The 16,363-nt window shown below is 34.6% G+C and overlaps 1 protein-coding gene across 3 annotated transcripts in view; it reads right to left on the reverse strand.

The window, feature by feature from the left end:
* The window catches only part of LOC150109420 (tRNA pseudouridine synthase-like 1), a 91,501-nt gene that overhangs the window by 11,037 nt on the left and 64,101 nt on the right, over positions 1-16,363 (reverse strand). For all 3 annotated transcript variants that reach the window (XM_090408102.1, XM_090408094.1, XM_090408087.1), the window contains exon 5: positions 9,346-9,580. In XM_090408102.1, the coding sequence (XP_090264228.1) occupies positions 9,346-9,580 (235 nt within the window). The remainder of the gene's footprint in view (positions 1-9,345; positions 9,581-16,363) is intronic.

Genomic DNA, 16,363 nt, shown 5'->3' on the forward strand with positions numbered 1-16,363 from the left:
AAATAAGCCTTTGGCTCTCTATTTCAGTAATACATGATGGTTTATTTATTTTCAGTTACAATCTAGAAATTACCGAATAAAGAATAAAACAAAACAAAACAACTAAACTATATTATACTGACATCGGAGGTCGTGGTATATCTCTCAGATACAATTTACTGTCAAATATCACAAACCTTTACATAACATGTGTTAAACCAAACTGACCAAAACACAGTGTTTAATATCACTCGTAACATATGAATGCACAGCAACTCATGACCTCCAAGCTATACACTGAATTGTGTAAGAATATTTATATTAAACATTTTGCATGTATCTGTCAGATCAGCTGCGAGCTCCACATGGTTAAATGCGTGTTAATCAAAACTCTTGTCGCGTATATAAAGGGATTGCCGCAATTAATTTCGCCGCATTAATCAAATGTGCCGTTAAGCAAGGGATATCTGTACTTCTAAATAAATCCACTACAAGTCTGCAAGATTCTCTGACTAAATTGAATAACTCTCGTAGACAGGCTTATATGTTGGTTATTCATTACTAAATCACTTAAGGAATTGAAAACATAGATACGAATATAAATTAAATTACACTTTAATAAATATTTCTGATATTTCTGCAACGTGACATTACCAAAATATTGGAAAAAATTCGAAAAATTAAAAAAGAACTCAACCGTCAATCAAAAACTTCCTACCAACACCGTAATCAACCTTTCTTCAGTCAGCCTGAAGCACTCAACGAGCTTTCATGTGGCCACAACTTTGTCATTGCTCCCAGAAAAATACCTGGTGAGGATATTATGATCCAGATCGAACACGGAATCCACTACCTTCCAAATCAAATTGCCAACAGTGTAAGACTGGATGTAGCTTGTGTCCTCTCCAAAGCAAGACCACCAAAAACCAACATATCCAACAAGGAATATAAAGCTCTGCAGGAAATGAGGAATAATAAAGAAATAGTTATCACCAAAGCAGATAAGGAAAATGCAACTGTAGTACTTAACCAAAAGGACTACACATGTATGCTTAATGCTCTTCTATTAGATCAGGCTACTTACCTCCTTATCGAATACAATCATACCAACTCACAAATCAGAAAACTTCACAGGCTCCTTAAGAAAGTCACTTCTTGGCCTGTAGAAGTTACCAACAGATTAAAGCCGTTTAACTCTATACCCCCCCCCTATTTATGGACTCCCAAAAATACATAAAGAAAATGTGCTATTACGTCCCACAGTGAATGGCATCAATTCCCCCACATACAAATTAGCTAAACATTTGGCCAAAGCACTCAAACACTATACTGGCAACACACCATTACACATAAAAAAACTCAGCCCACTTCAAAGCCAGCATACAAAACATTACACTACAACATACTGACATAATGGTCAGCTTTGACGTCTCCTCCTTATCCACAAATGTCCCACTCAAGGAAACTTTAGAGCTAATCCAAGATAAATTTTTTCCCGATATCTCAGCCCTATTTCAGTTCACAATGAACTCAGGCTCTTTCGTTTGGCAGGGAAAATTCTACAAACAAATAGAGGGCACAGCCATGGGTTCACCACTCTCCCCACCCTTGGCCAATTTCTTTATGGAGACCTTTGAAGAAAAAGTCCTAGCCTCTGCCCCACAAAAACCAACCATATGGCTTTGCTACGTTGATGATATGTTCACTATTTGGCCACATGGCTCTAATACACTCCTCTCCTTCTTAACACACATAAACAACCAATACCCCAGAATCAAGTTCACCCTGGAAAAAGAGGAAAACAACAGCCTCCCTTTCCTAGGCACACTAGTCACCCGCCAGCCTGATGGAACCTTGGTTTTCTCAGTTTATAGAAAACACACCCATACAGGCAGGTACATTCACCAACAATCCACCCCCTCCCCCTCACAACAATATGGAGTGGTGAAAACACTATACAACATGGCTAAACTAATCTGTTCTAACGACATGGCCCTAAACACTGAACTAAATCACATCCTCGACACTTTCTTAGCCAATGGCTACCCCCCCCCCCCAAAAAAAAAAAATCCAAAAAATATTGAAACCTACAAACCACAACCCTCTCCACTACAACAAGGATTACTCTAAAGCCATCACCATTCCCTACATCCGAGGCACCTCGGAAAAAACTGCCAAAATCTTAAAAAAAAAACATGACTTGACCTCCTGTTACAGACCATACAGAAAATTGGCATCTCTTATCCACTCCACTAAAGATCAACCACTTCCCCTAGACCTACCTGGTGTATACCAGGTCCCTTGCAGTGTAAACCGTCTTACTTTGGCCAAACACGCAGGACAGTGAATATCAGAACTTCTGAACACAAGGACTAGATCTGTTTTCACAAGTACAGCCATTCTGGTCTTGCAGACCATGCTCTGTATACATGCCACAGAATACGGTGCAAGAAAGCTACAGTAATACACTGTGGCAAATACACATTCGAAAGACTATTCATGGAATCAGCCTCAGCCCTAAGAAACTCTCCAAACCTTAACAAATTTGGTTGTATGAGACTGCCCCAAATTTGGGAGGGTTACATCAGCAGACCTTCAGCCCCAACGGTCAAGAACATCTACTTAGCCCACTAGAGGGCACCATCAGGACTTTTAGGAGAACAATAGCTTCATCACTTCATACTCAGTTACTATGTTGTAGTGCCTACGTGCACGTGCCTTTTTTTATAAGTTCCTTTTGAAGATGGCAACGTGATGTTGCCGAAATATCGGAAATATTTATTAAAGTGTAATTTAATTTATATTCGTATCTACGTTGTCAATTCCTTAAGTGATTTAGTAATAAAATGAATAACTGTTGTAATAGATATGGTATGAAGGTCAGCATAAGACAAAGACAATGAAAATAGGCAGAAACATTGAAAATATCAACTGCATTGTGAATGGAGAACCTATAGAAGAAGAAGTAAAACATTTCAGTTACTTAGGCACAGTTTTTAGTGAAGATGGTAAATTAAGTATGGAAATAAACAACAGAATCAACAAAGCTGGTATGGTAAGAAGTCAACTGAATAAATTTATAGTGAATAACAGAGAAATTAGCCAAAACACTAAACACTTAGCCATATACAAGACAGTGTTCGAACCAATTTTAACTTGTGGATATGAGAGCTGGGTCAGAAGTAAAACACTTGATCATAGACTGCAAATATGAGAGTCCTGAGAAAGATTTAGGGGCATGAACTGATGGCATCAATGGCAATAACATATTAAAAATGAGGATGTTAGGAAAGAACTTGACATTGTCAGCATCCAGGAATGCATTAGCAGAGCTAATCTCAGGTGGTATGGTCACTTAAACAGAATGGGAGAGGAAAGATTAGCAAAACAAATGTTCTCTGCCAGGTTGGCAGGAAAAAGACCTAGAGGAAGACCAAGATATAGGTGGACTGATACAGTAAAAAGTGACTTAGAAGACAGAAATATGAAATATGATAATATTGGGGTCTTGACAGGTAACAGACTTGGAGGAAAATTGTAGTAGGAAGTTAGTAATGATGTAAATTTTTCATGTAGTACTATCATATCCTGTACACTCCTTGAGGATATATATCAGGAATTTGATGATGAATAATCCAAAGTGATAATTCCTAGCTGACTTGATAGAATTTAATTTGATTTGATTTTTAAGATTTATTGTTGAAATTTGTCAAGTCTTCAAAATGGATCATTTCAATGGCAAAATTAGGCAAAACAAAATATATCTACAGTATATATGCCAAAAATAACTAGAATCATTCATTATAATGATAGGCACATTAGTATGCAAAAATGGTTTTTATGTGATGCTCAGTATAAAAGGTTGTAAACCTATAGTACAGTAACTACACTGTTTTTTTAAAAACATGTAAGGTAGACCTAATACTTTACAAAATGATTTAACACATGCAAGGGAATTTAAAAATTATTAACAACTCATATTTCACTTGCTGTAACATGAGCATCATTCAGGGACAGAGCAAAAAGAATTGATTACAATATTCAAAATACAGTAAAACCCTGTTTTTACGTTTTCCTGCAATTTATGTCATTTTCCATTGGTCCTCTCTTAAGGCCTATTCTTACGATATATCGTTTTCCCGCCATTAACAACTTGATGTGGACATTATTTTCCGTGATTTGCATTTTTTTCTTGGCTGGCAATACTGATTTTCGAATACATTTCCTCTCATTCGAATCGATTTCTGTGGAAATCTGCTAATTTCTGTTCCCAGATGGCGTTGCTTTCGGCTGTAGTTTCGTTTCTGTCATCACGATGACTTGCACGTTTGCAGCAGTGATGTAGTGATGAGCGATACCATGATTTTTCAATCACAGTACGAATTGATATTGCAGAATTTCTGCTACGTAATTTAGCATGTGATAGTTGCTTTCAAGTTGTGATGGTGGATGATCCATGTTAGTAACATGGAGAAAAAAGACAGAAAATGTATTTTGGTAATTCTGCGATGGCAATTCTGCGACGTGTAGATTGGCATGCCGGAACATGTGTGCATTTAGCAAAAGATCTTGGTCTCTCCGTGTCCACTTTGAACACAATAGTAAAAAACAGGTCAAGCATTGAACTCAATGCAAAGCAATCTGGCGCTATGCCAAAAAAAAACGAAAATATATCCGGACATCGACATACGATGAATTGGGTAAACTTGTGGCAGAGTGGTTTGTTTCTACGAGAGCGTCGGGTATTCCAGTCGATGGTACTATACTCCGAGCGAAAGCCCTTGAATTTGCTGCGAGGTTGGGGATTAATGGTTTTACTGAGTCAAATGAATGGACTGATCGTTTCAAGACTCATCACAATATTATGTATAATCAAGTGTGTGGAGAAAGTAATAGTGTTGCAGGGGAAATTGTAAACCAGTGGAAACATGAACTAAAGACTATTATTCAGGACCAAAAGATATTTTCAATGTTGATGAAACTGAGCTCTTTTATAACATTCTGCCAAGTAAAACATTGTGTTTTAAAGGAGAGAAGTGTCATAGTGGAAAACTCAGCAAGCAAAGGGTAACTGCTTTGCTCATGGTCAACGCTGATGGATCAAAAAAATTACCTCCACTGGTAATTGATAAATTTAAAAAACCAAGGTGTTTTAAGAACGTGAAAAATCTGCCTACTAAGTATGATGCCAACAGCACAGCATGGATGACCAGCAGCATCTTCACATCCACCATGCATGTTCTGGATGCTAAAATGGGGGCAAATCACTGCAAAATACTACTACTGCTAGACAAATATCCTGCACACCCTAAAGATCTGCAGCTCAGAAACATTAGTGTTCTTTCCCCCTAATTGTACAAGTGAACTTCAGCCATTAGATCTGGGCATCATCCATGCATTTAAATGGAAATATAGAAAAATGCTTGTTGAAAAAAGCTGTGTTTATGCATGATAATAATATGGACCCAAACCAAATGATCATATCAATCCTTGATGCCATGCATTATGTGGCCAAAGCATGGTTGCATGTTACTCCTGAAACCATATCCAACTATTTCCAGAAGGCAGGAGTTACGTTTGTGGAAAAGGAGGAACAACTACAGGAGGAAGAAGAAGATATGTCAGAGCCCAACAACTGGTATGTGATGGCTGAGTCTTTCTCATTTCAAGACTATGTAGATGTTGATGCTGGTGTGATCAAGAACCTACTGTCCCTACTAGTAAAGAAGCAATGGAAGCTATCTATGTTTTGAGGCAGTATATTGCAAGTGCATCAGGAGATAATGAGGCATTTAATGCCTTATACACTGTGGAGAGGCAGGTGGAACTTATAGGACTGCAAAAAAAGCAAAAACGATCAACAATTAAGGATTTTTTTTTAAACAGATAAATGTAATTGTAAATTCATTTATTTTCAGTTATTAAATTTTGTAATCTAGTATGTAGACTCACATACTAGCATTAAGTCATCTTTTAGCCTTTTTTTAATGTTTTTTTTTTTTGCATTTCTGGCTATTTACACTTTTTTTCCAGTCTCCTGGAAAGTATAAAAAAGGGGTTTTACTGTATTAACATAATGAGTAAAAAAGCAGAAGTCCATGTGTCTCAGTGCAGCTGAGTGAACTAAAGAAAATGCTATTAAAGTTTCAGAGAACTAAGTATAGTTAGATAATTCAAAATTAATAAATAAAAGAAAATTAATAAAAAAATTTTTAAATATTTATGAACAATTTATGACAACTGCTTTGCAAAACTTGGAGATAGGCATGCAGTCTATATGATTAAGATTAGGGTGATGATGCCAGTTTTGCACATTGCAAGGAATAGATAACTGAATTTAAATCTTTTGTAATGTAACATCTTTGTCTGATCCCAGTGAACTCTATGTGTAGTGTTCATTGAAATGCAAGGCCTGAACCCTCTGATCCTAAAAATCTTATGTAATCTTGGAATTCTTTGATTCTGACCTTAGCAGAACAGCCAGTTTCCCCAAAAGAGCAAAGAAGAAAAGAACTTGAATCTTGATAAACACCAGGTAAGGATAACAGAGGCAATTAATCTTTTGCAGATGGTCAGAAAGAAGATTCTGACCTTAGCAGAACAGCCAGTTTCCCCAAAAGAGCAAAGAAGAAAAGAACTTGAATCTTGATAAACACCAGGTAAGGATAACAGAGGCAATTAATCTTTTGCAGATGGTCAGAAAGATGATAACTTTCGTGCTGATTTGAGAGTAGTGTACAGACTGTATTTGTGGAGAATCCTTGCTATTTGTTCAATCCCTTTAAAGGTATGGTATGAAAATCCTCATAACATTAGATTTGTAGTCTGCCTGAAGGATGATAATTATCAATTATTTTCTGGATGGCAGTTTCTTTATATCCATTAGATGACTATGTAATTCTTATTTTTTAAATTTTTCTAATAAAAGGAAGCCCAAAGAAGCACACATAATTGTATGCTCTGTGACCAGACTTTTGATAATGCCTGTCTTTGTGAAGGATGATGATGTGAAGTTGGATAGATACCCCTGCTAATGAAGGAATGCTTCCTGTGGATGAACAAGTAAAACATTTTCCTGTTCTGGAGGACAAAAAACCCAAGTTTCCAGGTGAAAAAATCCCCCATTGTATGAGACTGGCTAACTCACCTTTCATTGAAAGAGGTTCTTCATGTCTTGGACAGAAATTGAACCCAGGTCTTTCTGCCCAAAGGGCTTCATCTATACTGACTGAGCTATGGAGGCTCAATTACTGAAATATCCAGGAAGGAAAGAGTGTTGCTAGACAGATGTTCAGCTGTGCAGGTGCATGAGGAGTTTATTCTGTCCAGAAACTGAATTCTGTTATTACAGATTGAGACCACACTGCAAATATATCAACAACAACACATAGCCAGATATGAGGTTGAAGAAATAGGGTGTTAAAAAGTTAGCTTTCCAAATGCTCCATGAAGCAATCAGCCAAAGCAGTAAAATAGGACTACTCATGGATGTGCCTTCTATTTGCTGACACAATTTATTCTGAAATGTAAAGTATCCTCCTTCATCAATGGTAAATGTAAACAATTTAACAATGTCCTCAAGGGAAATCATCTTGTAAAAACTAGTTTCTTGGAGAGGTATAATGTAAATAGACAAACCACATAAAAAAAAAACATAATTTCAGAGTACAGCAAACAAATATCGTTTTCTCCTTGAAGTCAATACTGTTTTTGATGTAAGAGACATATATTTATTAGTTTTCATGATGACGATGTTATTTTGGCAAAGGGAATGAAGAGCATGTAGTTCTAACATTGGAATATCCAAAGAAGGGAGTTTAATGTTTTACAAAACCTGTGTAGCTTTAAACCAAAGTTTGTTAGCTTCGTTTATATGTAAGTCTCTGGTATCCTTTTTCACACCTACCATGAAATTTAAATAAGGTATTCGTCAGAGTGATAATACAAAATCAGGACCTTTTGATAATACACTTAACTTTTCATGGGTGAAAGGCCTATTAGTTCAATTTATAACCATATGTCACAGACAAAACTAGGTGGTGGATGAGCGAAATGATGGCTTTTTTGTTCTAACATTTCCAACTTGTTAATCAATCTTCACTTGCAATTTAAGTGTCTTGACCTGAATGAGGAAAGAGAAATTCTACAAACTAAGTCAAAATATTCACAATAAGCTATGCTCATTCAATGGAAGGTTTTCAGGCTCAGAGATTTCAGCATTGCACAAAAAGAGAAGTCTCTTGGTATAATGCATCTGAATCTAATAATACGGCACAGCTGGCTTTTTGATAAATTCTATGTGGAGTACATGATTTAATAGCCTCCTTAATTTTAATAAAATCTATTTTGTAACATAACTCACGTTTTTTAAAATGCAACTGTCCAAATCTTCTTGACAAACTCCCAGTAATCTTCACTATAAAGTTCTGTAACTAGATATTTTATAGAAACATATAATAGACATAATAATACTTTACAAAATGGTTTAACATATGGGGGAACTACAATTTATTACAACTCCATATATTTTGTTTACTGCAATATGAGCAGTATTCAGGGAGAGGGCAAAAGAATTGGTTACAACACTCAAAATATTAACACAAGCATGAGTCAAAGAGCATGAGTATACTCCCACACATCTCAGTTGCAGCTGAGTAAATAGGAGAAATTGCTGTTAAAGTTCTAGTTATGTAATTCAAAATTAATAAACATAATAATTAATTAAAAATAATAAATTCCTGAATGATACTCATATTACAGTGAGTGAAATATATAGGAGTTGTTAATAAATTCTAATATGTGTTAAACTGTTTTTAAGATATTATTATTACAGTACATTAGTGCCATATTTGGACAGAGGCTATTAACAAAATGCATTTTTTAAAATGATTCTCTGAATTCTTTCCTTACTTATTTATAAGATTATGTACATATGACAGAATCAGCAATACCGTGTCAAACTTTTGTAATAATTCTTTTGGAAGGAAATCTGTGCATCTTAGAAATAACTTCATGCTTTAACAAGGTCACATTAAATACATAAATAATAATAAGATAAAACGTGAATGGTGTGCCAAGTTTTTAATCATTCTGGATTTTCAAAGTAAAGGAAACGCCAGAGATCAACTGATAAAGATCAGAGATTTTTAATTAAAGTAATGTAAATTACTGCATACACTGAATAAAAGCAAACCTTTAAGTTCACAGAATTTATATTAGCTATCTTAATCCTGTTTTGGCCATACACTTAAAGAATGCTAAATGTGTAACATGACAAATACAGTTTGTTAATAATATTTCCATAATTTTCTTATAAATTAAACGGAACTAAAAAAAAAACTACTACTACTGCATAAATTAACTTACTTGATTATATAAGAATGATCGGCTCCCTACTAATATATCCCAAAAGTCTGCACTACTGTTATAAATATCACAGTGATGATAAAATCCTTGAGATGGCCTCAATTCAACAGGATTCAAAGTTTTCATTGTGTTTCGTACAACTCCTGATTTATCATATGTTGCAAAAGAAGCAAAGTCATGAGTGCCAGAAAAAAATTTAAGTGCTTCATGAACGCTCTGGAGATCAATACCATACCTAAATAAAATAAAAAGAAATTATGTTTCCGTTTTAAGTTCCAAAATTTTGTCAAGCCTTTTTATATTTAATAATTTATATCAGTGGTCGGCAAGCTGCACTGCAGTCTGTAGCTCCAAAATCCATTTTATTCAGCATGCAAATTTTTTTTCTAACATACTAAATTCTGGCTTATTTGGAATCATCTAAAAAAAAAAAACTGCTAAATCTGTCAATGTATTTGCAAGCTAGTTTTATTATTTTTAATAGATTTTAATATTTCTTTTATTTCTTGTATATATACATTTATATATATATACAAGAAAATCTCGATTAACGCAAATTCGACATGTGCAATAATCAGTTAGTGCGAATGAGTGAAATTATACTATTTTCTGCTTTAAGCGAGTGATTAATCAGTTAACGATTTTTTTTTTGTTATGCAAAAGTTTTTGATGCCAATCTGCAGCGAGCGGTACATGTCAATATAGCAGCCAGTAGGTAGTGGCCGGCGACACTCAGCAGTTGACTGATGAGTGAAGGAAAAGCGATTGCTAAATCACTTTTCCTTCATTTTGCTTTAATTTAGATATTTCTTGTTCTTTATTATATTCATTCCCTATGATATGGAAAAGAGAAAGTCTGATAAAGAAAGTGGCAGTAATAAAAAGAGAAGAAAAGTAATTCCATTAGAGGAAAAACTGGAAGTCATTAAGAGATAAAAGTGGCGCTAGTAATACAATAACTGTGCAACACCTGGGATACAGTGAGTCTACAGTTCGGACTATATTAAACAAGAACAAAGAATACAAAGAACAAGGAAAAGTTGCTACTGCTTCTTTAAGAATGCATATCATCCGAAATAGAAGTCATTTAATGATCAAGATGGAATGTCTTCTATCACTTTGGATTGAGGATTGTAACTAAAAAAACAATACCTCTTAGTACAAAGAATATTCAGGCAAAAGGTCTCAATATTTTTACATAATTGAAAGAGACCAAATTTCAAGAGAAATGTGAAAGCTTTACTGTGAGTTTAGGATGGTTTGACTATTTTAAAAATCGAGCTGGACATAATGTAAGAATAACGCAGGAATCTGCTAGTGCTGATAAAGATTATGCAGTCAAGTTTCCTGAAGAATTGCAAAGGATAATTCAGGAGGATGGTTATGATGATCATCAAATATTCAACATCGACAAAACTGGTCTTTGGAAACATATGCCAACAAAAACTTCCCTAGCTAAAACTGAAGCATCTCAACCAGGATACAAAGTATCTAAAGATTGTCTTATGCTTTTATTACGAGGCAATGCAGAAGGTGACTTTAAACTCAAGCCTATGTTAGTTTAGTGCGCAAAATCCAAGATCATTAAGATGATATAACCAACAAAAATTGTCAGTAATTTGGAAATCAAATAAGAATGATTAGGTGACCAAAACTCTTTTCGAGGAGTGGTTTAATTGTTATTTTTGTCCTTCAGTTGCAGACTACTGCAAGAAAAATAATCTTACCTTTAAAGACCTTTTGTTGTTGGATAATCCGATCTTAATGAAAATGTCAAGATTATTTTTTTGTCTTGAAATACAACTTCTTTACTTCAGCTAATGGACTTAGGGGTCATATCATCATTTAAAGTGTACTACCTTGAAGCAACGCATAAAGAAAATGCAATTTCTTTACCCGGGTTTTGGAAAATATACGATATCAAGCAAGCAGTAGAAAATATTCATTTAACATAGGAGGAAGTCACCACCTGCAATTTGAGCCATGTGGTAGAAGGTCTTACCTCACTGTGCAAATGATTTCATTGGTTTTAATAACCTAGTTGACAATATTATTGAAGAAATCAGCATAATTGGAAAAGAACTTACATTTAATGCACTGGATAATGAAGATGTGAGAGACTTGCTCGGTTCCCATTTAGAACAGTTAAGTTAAGACTACATCAACTAGCAGAACAGCATGCATATGAAGAAGATAAGGAGTGTGAACAAGAAGAGAATGCTATGACCAAGAAGCTAACTGTAAAAGAACTTGAGCCAGTTTTCAATCGCATTGAACTTGCTAAGGAAATTTTGTTTGATGATGATCCTGATATGGAACGAAGCTTTTTTGAATAGTACTCGACTATTCAAACATCTTTACTTAATTTTTTTGTAAAAAAAGTAGCTCAATAAAATGTTTGGACATTAAATAAAAACTTAACCAATTGATTTTTATTATCTTTGATGATTTTATCCTCTAATATAGTTTATAAATTTCTTTTTCAAATTTATGCTAACTGATGGCTGAATTATAATTATTCCTATTGTTTATTGTATTCACTTAATGCGATTTTGCTTAGCACGTATTAATTGATGGATTAATTAATTGCATTAAGTGAGGTTTTCCTGTATCTGTGTATGTATATATATGATAATATGATATGATATGAAAATACAATATGATAATAAGATTAACCTTATCAGAAAATTTGAGACTCTTAAGAGAGTACAGAATACACTTAATTTTACAAAAGCCAACATCAATCCTGACAAAGTTGTAATAAACAAGTCTTCTCACGTTCTTACAGCTGCCTAAAAAAGCATTCTCAGCAAAGCTCTAAATTTTATTCTTTTGCCAAGATTTATTCCTAAAGAATCTCATCATCATCATTAAATTCCTGCCATGTACCCTCAAGGGGTGTACAGGATATGATAGTACTACATGAAAAAATTTACAACATTACTAACTTCCTATCTACAATTTTCCTCCAAATCAGTCTGTTACTTGTCAAGACTCCAACATTATCAGATCTTATATTTCTATCGTCTAAGGCACTTTGTACCGTATCAATCCACCTGTATCTGGGTCGTTTTGCTGCCAACCTAGCAGAGAACACTTGTTTTGCTAATCTTTCTTCGCCCATTCTGTCTAAGTGACCATACCACCTGAGATTAGCTCTGCTAACGCATTCCTGGATGCTGACAATGTCAAGTTCTTTCCTAATATCCTCGTTTTTAATATGATATTGCCATTGATGCCATCTGTTAACACCTATAATCTTTCTCAGGACTCTCATATTTGCAGTCTCTAGTCTTTGGTCAAGTGTTTTACTTCTGACCCAGCTCTCAGATCCACAAGTTAAAACTGGTTTGAACACTGTCTTGTATACAGCTAATTTAGTGTTCCGACTAATTTCTCTCTTATTCCATATGAATTTATTCAATTGACTGCCTACCATACCAGCTTTGTTGATTCTGTGGTCTATTTCCATATTTAATTTACCATCTTCACTAAAAATCGTGCCTAAGTAGCTGAAATGCTTAATTTGTTCCACAGGTTCTCCATTCATAACACAGTTGACATTTTCAATGATTCTGCCAATTTTCATTGTCTTTGTCTTTTTATTGGTGACCTTCATACCATATCTATTACAACAGTTATTCAATGTAGTCAGAGAATCTTGCAGACTTGTAGCGGATTTATTTAGAAGTATAACATCGTCCACATAGAGCAAAGAGCTGACATAAAGAATCTCTCCTTACCAAAATAGAAAAGGCCACTTCATTCCTACCTACTCAAGATGCTAAACTTCTATGTATTGAATCCATATTCATTATTAATAATGCAAAACCTCCAACAGAAAACATTTCTTCAGCTGAATGACAGGCTATAAAAAGTCTAAAAAACAACAGAGATATAATAATATTACCGGCAGATAAAGGCAATGCTACAGTTGTCCTCAATTCTGAAGATTACCATAATAAGATGCTTCAATTGCTTGAAAATAATACCTATTTAATACTTGAGGAAGATCCAACTCGAGAACTACAAAATCACACCAACAATTTATTAAAAACAACAACTGAACTATCTCGCAACATTTGCCTTTCTCTACGCTCTCTTCATCCGCTTATCGCACGTATTTATGGAGTTCTTAAAATCCACAAGGAAAACATCCCTCTTTGTCCAATTGTGAAAGGTATTGATTCTCCGACTTACAAACTTTCTAAACATCTTGCTAAATACCTCAAATGTTTTTCTAACAAGTCTTCATCTTTCATCAACAACACCATGGACTTTGTATCACACATTAAGGATATAACTATCAACGAGAATGACATCATAGCTAGTTTTGACACAGTTTCCTTATTTACAAATGTCCCTACGGAAGAAGTACCGATATTACTAAAAGACAAATTCTCCAAAAAATGTTTGCTTTACTGACTCATTGCATTGAGTCTGGTTACTTTTGATATCAAGACACCATCTACAAACAAAACCAAGGTCTGGCGATGGGCAATCCTTTATCCCCTATTCTTGCAAACATTTAGAGGATTTTGAAACAAAAGCTATATCATCCTTCTCGTTTAAACCTAAACTTTGGAAATGTTATGTGGATGACATTTTTATTATTTGGGGCACAATTCTCTCATGGATTTTCCGGATCATCTCAATAATCAACATCCTAATATAAAATTCACAGCTGAACTTGAATATGACAATTCCCTTTCCTAGATATAAAACTGTCCTGCTGCTCTGGAAAATTTAGAATTTCAATGTATAGAAAACCTACACACACTAATAGATATCTTCATAGTCAGGCCCATCATTTTCCTCCACAAAAACTTGGAACTATTTCTCCCCTAGGACATAGAGCATGCTCTCTTCTAAATGACTTGGATGAACTACAAAAAGAAATTAATTACCTCTCATATGTTTTTAGACAAAATGGATATACTGAAAGAACCATTAAAAAATTCCTTCTAGATCTCCTAGCCACCGCTCTGAAGAAATAACCAATATTATGGGTAATATCTCTATCCCATACATCAGTTCAGTTTCCCAAAAATTAGCTAGAGTTCTTAAGAAATACAACATCAGGACTTTATTTACTACACTTCCAAAAATCCGCTCTCTAGTAAGCCATCCGAAGCCTCATCATCATAATCTGAAATATCCTGGCATGTACAAGATATGGTGCGAGTGTAATATCCCTTATTTTGGTCAAACAAATAAATCTATTGAATTACGTATAGAGGAGCATAGGAGAGATATCTCTTACAAAAGAACACACACCAGTGCCTTGTCTAGTCATGTTCTTTTCTTGAACAATCCTGATGATGAACATTAGGGTCATTCAGTCTGCTGGGATAGATCCAAAAACATCTTTCGTTGCCATGATGAGTTTGAAAGAAAAATTGTGGAGTTCAGAGAAATCATCCTTAATCATGAACATTTAAATAACAATTTGCGCTACAACCTCCCAGATAGCCATTCAGTTGTTGTTCAGTACTGGCGTTCACGAGAGACTGCAAGCACGCACTCACCAAACAATGCCACGATTGAAAGAACAACTTAAATGTAACTACAATGTTTTTTCATGTTAATTATGTACCGCAATTTTTTCCTGTGTTTCTCAGCTTTTTAAACTTCAGTGTTTTTATTGCTGTTTCCCATTTTTAAAAGACACCTGAAGAAGGCCATTAAAACCTTACAATTATTCTCGGTTTCAGTCATTCAATTCTGTTTATACAAATATATATATATATATATATATATATATATATATATATATGTGTGTGTGTGTGTGCGTGAATATATCTATATCCCATTCCATCAAATGAATTTGATGGAATGGCATATAGAGATTTTCAACCAGAAAAGATTGAAAGGGAGATTCCAGGTTGGACACTCTTTGACATGGTACATCAGAGTAAACATATGCACAAATCCCAACTTTGAGGAGAAAGAAGTCAAAGAGTATGTTACTGAGAAAGTGAGGTGAGCAGTGCTTGGGGGAGTAGAAATTTGAGTTTCTGTCAGGAAAAGTGGAGTTTGTAAACTGGAGATGGAAATGACATCAATGAGACTTGAACAAAGCCATGTATTGGAATAGTGTATTAGGAAGGTTCTGCAAGTTTTGCTGTTGATTGCATCAGTCACACACATTCCTATGCAGAGATATAGTTGTAGTTTCTGAGTTGGCTGGGAGTAGGAGAATTTCATATTAGTACTCCTTTTTTTTATAGTAAATTGTCCATGCATCATCTTCACTCTGTCACTTTTCTTCAAGTTGTTGCTGCAATTTTCTATTCTGTTCCCGCTGCATGTAGGTAACAACAAAAAAATAATAAATAATAAAAAAAGTATAGTCTTCTGCATTAAACTGACTAAAAAGGCTAAGAGTTTTTTTTGTTAAAGTTTTTCCACTTGGTTAGACCATAAATTAAATATGCCAAGAAATTAAATTCTTGGTTTAATCCTTTATCCAAGTGAAAGCAAACAAACATTTGTGCATAAATATCTTCACAACTTGGCTACTTGTATACAAAGGCTAATCACTTCACATCAATTGCTTTAACATTCCATAATGCAAAGCACATGTACTTTCGAATGTGTATGCCATGCATTATGGGAAGTGCCACTACCCAGACTGGTTTTGAACCTTGTAATACTTTTTATTATGTGTAAAAGTAGCTAAACAAAAGTCATGGGATATAGAGTATGGAAAATAAATATCAGGAAGGTGGCAAAATTTTCCAGAAGCTATTGAAGAAGCTTAGAAATGGAGGAAAGAGTACTTTAAAACAGGACCATATGTACACCTTTCTGGGCCTGAGGCACTAGAGTACTCCAGGGTGCCCCTTACAAAATGAATAAAGACAAATAAAAACAATCGACATATACAAAAACTTATTACATTTATTAAAAAAAATTTATGCTAAGTAAAGACAATATATATCAAACACAAATGGGCAAATATAGTAATTTCTTAAACATTTAAAGAAAGATATTATCAAGGTTTCTCAACTTCAAT

Source organism: Typopeltis vanoorti, chromosome 2, assembly GCF_054136105.1.
Source record: "Typopeltis vanoorti isolate ZY-2024b chromosome 2, IOZ_Tvanoo_1.0, whole genome shotgun sequence".
NCBI classification, from domain to species: domain Eukaryota; kingdom Metazoa; phylum Arthropoda; class Arachnida; order Uropygi; family Thelyphonidae; genus Typopeltis; species Typopeltis vanoorti.